Source organism: Pieris brassicae, chromosome 7 (assembly GCF_905147105.1).
Source record: "Pieris brassicae chromosome 7, ilPieBrab1.1, whole genome shotgun sequence".
Classification (NCBI taxonomy): Eukaryota; Metazoa; Arthropoda; class Insecta; order Lepidoptera; family Pieridae; genus Pieris; species Pieris brassicae.
The window spans coordinates 8,889,383-8,893,049 of NC_059671.1; the positions used below are offsets into that span (position 1 = coordinate 8,889,383).

Sequence of the window (3,667 nt, forward strand, 5' to 3'; positions counted from 1 at the left end):
ATCAAGACTTGTCCAGAATTTGTAAGCCACGATGGAACAGAAGTGCCGTTAGTAGATCTTCGTGGGTGTCTAAACATTCTTTCATGTGGAGTGCAATTTATGGCTGTACAAAGTAATGATCGAATTGAATGTAAGGCTTGTGGCAATACTTGCTCCCAATTTTCTACCGAAAGATTTTTCGTCTTCAGCGCCAAAAGAATCGTTTTCCAAAGAGTAGAATTCAATTTTTCTACTTGACCGTTACCTTGAGGATTATAAGCTGTAGTTCTACTAGTGGCAATACCTCGAACATGTAAAAATTCTTGTACTTCGACGGAAAGAAATGCTGTTCCGCGATCTGAATGAACGTAAGAAGGCATGCCGAATATCATAAACAAGTTGTTAAGGTGTTTAATCACTGTTTTCGAGCTTACATCTGAGCATGGGAAAGCAAACGGGAAACGTGAAAATTCGTCAATCACGGTAAGTATGAATTTGTTATTATTGTTTGTTGGAACTGGTCCTTTAAAATCTATGCTAAGGCGTTCAAAAGCAGCCGTCGCTTTAACAAGTTTCCTCTGGTCATTAAAGGTATTTCGAAAGAATCTAGGTTTTACTTCAGAGCAGGTTCGACAAGATTTTGTCATTGTTCTGACTTCTTCAATGGAGTAGGGAAGGTTTTTAGAGCGAACCCAGTGAAACATTCTCGTTACCCCTGGATGACAAAGAGCCTCGTGCAGCGAGAAAAGTTTTGCAGTACGTGTTTCTACAGTCGCACAAACTCGGGATAGCGCATCAGCAGCATAGTTCTCTTTCCCCGGTCTGTATATAATATCGTATTTGAAAGCAGCAAGTTCCAGTCGCCATCTTTGAATCTTTTCATTCTTTATTTTACTTGAATGTTTCATATTAAACATAAAAGAAACCGAGCGTTGGTCAGTTACTAACTTAAAGTGTCTACCGATAAGGAAATGTCTCCATTTCTTTAATGATTCCACAATGGCGTATGCTTCTTTTTCAATGGCAGAATGGTTTTGTTCGCTTGAATTTAATGTTCTTGAGTAAAACGCCACTGGTCTAGAATTTTGCGTAAGTATTGCTGCAATAGAATGATCGGAAGCGTCAGTTTCGACTGTAAAGGGTATATTTACATCAATTGCACGTATAGAAGACTTTGCGATATCATTTTTCAAGCCTTCGAAACATTTAATTTGCTCGCTTGTGAGCGGAAAAGTTGTTGTATTAGCAATTGAGTGGATCCGTTCAGAAAAGTTTGGAATCCACTTAGAATAATGTGCGAACATGCCGAGTGTCCTTCTTAAGGTAGGTACATCGCTTGGTGGAGGTAAATTAATCAGTGGCTTGAGTCGCTCACTGTCAGGTTTAATTATATAGTTTTGAATATTATAGCCTAGTATATTAATTGACTCCTGAGAAAATTTACATTTTTGTATACTCAGTGTTAAACCGTATTTCTTTGCGGCATTCATAAAATTTTCTAAGTTACGATCGTGTTCTTCAAGAGCCTGGCCACAAATAGTTATATCATCAATATACGCATATGTTTTTTTGAAGCTTCTCTTTTCTTATTATCCAATCGATTGTTCGTTGGAAGCTCGAAACACCATTTGTTACTCCAAAAGGAATACGCCTGAACTGGTACAAATTTCCCAGCGCTTCAAAAGCTGTAAATTTCCTTTCTTTGGGTAGTATAGGCACTTGATGGTACGCGCTTTTCAGGTCTATAAGGCTGAAAAATTTATTCTTTGCCACTTTCGAAACTAAGTCCTCAATGTTTGGTAAAGGGTACGCGTCGAGTTCTGTGTAACGATTAATTGTCTGAGAGTAATCAATCACAAGGCGTTTTCTATGAGTTTCGCTTTTTGTTATTAGTACTTGGGCCCTCCACGGTGATTTACTTTCTTCTATCACGCCCTCTGCTATAAGGTTTCTGATCTCTTCTGTAATAAATTCACTATCCTCTTTGCTGTGCCTTCGAGACTTAATAGCAATAGGTTTGCAGTTGGGAGATACATTCGCAAAAAGTGGTACAGCTGGTACTGATGCTTCCGTTACGTTACATACTTGAAGTGGATGTTTTGGCCCACCAAAAGAGAACTCTAGCGATGAATGTTCTTCGAGGATGTCATGGCCGATAATAATGTCAGCACAAAGATTTTTCACGATAAGAAGATTCACATTATCATATTTATGATTTCCGATTTTCAGGGTTTGCAAAGTTTGGCCTTCCACTTGTGAAGTATGATTAAGAGAGGCCATAGAAATTGTCTGATTGCAGGATTTTCTTTTTAACCCGCATAGTCTTGCAAAGCTGTCATTTATAAAACTGATGGAGCTGCCGGTGTCGAGAAGTGCTTCTGCTCTTATTCCTCGAATATAAGCAGGTACAGTAGCTTTACGTAGTGAAGAAGGTGACGCTGCTGTGATACAAGCGGAAAGATCTTCAGTACCTACCACAGAGTTTGTAGCTTTGGAAGAGCTTCTGCACACAGTGGCAAAGTGCCCCTTCTTGTTGCAGAGCTGACAAGTCTTTTCAAATGCAGGGCAGTTCTTGCGAGGATGTATTTGTCCCCCACAAAAGAAACATTTTCGTCGTCGAGGATTATTAACAGAAGAGCAGGGCTCGTCGTGCACAGTTTGTAATGTTGGTGCTTTTGGAGCAACAGCATTTAAAGATACAGTATTGAAGCTTTGAGAGTTGATTTCTGCAGTTTCTAGAGAGAGTGCTTGGTTGTAAGCTTGATCAAGTGTTAGAGTTAAGTTTTCTAAAAGCCTTTGTCTGATTTTATGCGATGATATACCGGATATGAATGCATCACGCACGCTATCGTTTTTATTTGTTTCTGCATTAACAGCCGCAAAGTCACAATCTTTAGAAAGCAGTTTTAAAGCTTGTAAATATGTGTCAATACCTTCTTCTGGTCGTTGTTTCCTTGTTGCTAACATGTGCCTTGCAAATATTAGATTTTTCGGTTTTACATAAAGTTTTTGCAGTATTGTGATCGCTTCTTCGTAGTTCGTGGCTTCGCTTATATATGTATAAATATTTGGTGATATATGATTTACCAAAAGCTGAAACTTTATGCTGTCCCATTCTGACGGAGGAACCGACTGTGCATCTGTTTCTGAAGCGGTCGGTTTCTGCACGGAAATGAAGCTTTCGAAAGTCTTACGCCAGTGTATCCAAGCTCTCGTACTAGAGCTATCTGACGGGTCGATATCAAATCTTTCAGGGCGAAGATATTTATCCATGTTGCGTTATTAGCTTATTAAATTGAAATAAGAGAAAACCTTTCATGAATATAAGGTTTTAATAAGCTAAAATTAACACTAAAATATGTTTTGGTTACATTAGATACATTGATATAGACACTAACAAAACAGAGTGACAATGTCATCAAGTTATGGCTGATAGTTTTAAGCAAGAAGTTTACATCATTATCTTTATTATAAAATTTCAGAAAAAAGAGTGCATAAAAATTGTCTAGTAATATAACTTATCAGAATTTAATAATATTTTAAATATTAGGAAAGCGTACTTACTTTATCAACTTTATAGAACATAGAAATGTCAATTTTACGATACTAGCGACATAACGGCGCGCAACGCAATAGTCAGCGTACCGTAAACAATGGTGTATTTCTGTGCATGTGTGTGTGTGTATGT

At 38.0% G+C, this 3,667-nt stretch overlaps 1 protein-coding gene across 1 annotated transcript; it reads right to left on the minus strand.

The window, feature by feature from the left end:
• Positions 1–1,527: 1,527 nt before the first annotated feature.
• Positions 1,528–3,428, minus strand: LOC123712235. The gene has a single exon (XM_045665240.1). The coding sequence runs from the start codon at positions 3,250–3,252 to the stop codon at positions 1,528–1,530; it is 1,725 nt and encodes a 574-aa protein (XP_045521196.1). The 5' UTR covers positions 3,253–3,428.
• Positions 3,429–3,667: the final 239 nt, after the last annotated feature.

Excerpts from the sequence above, each read along its gene's own strand:
- LOC123712235 (XM_045665240.1), bottom strand. The coding sequence starts at position 3,252 with ATGGATAAATATCTTCGCCCTGAAAGATTTGATATCGACCCGTCAGAT.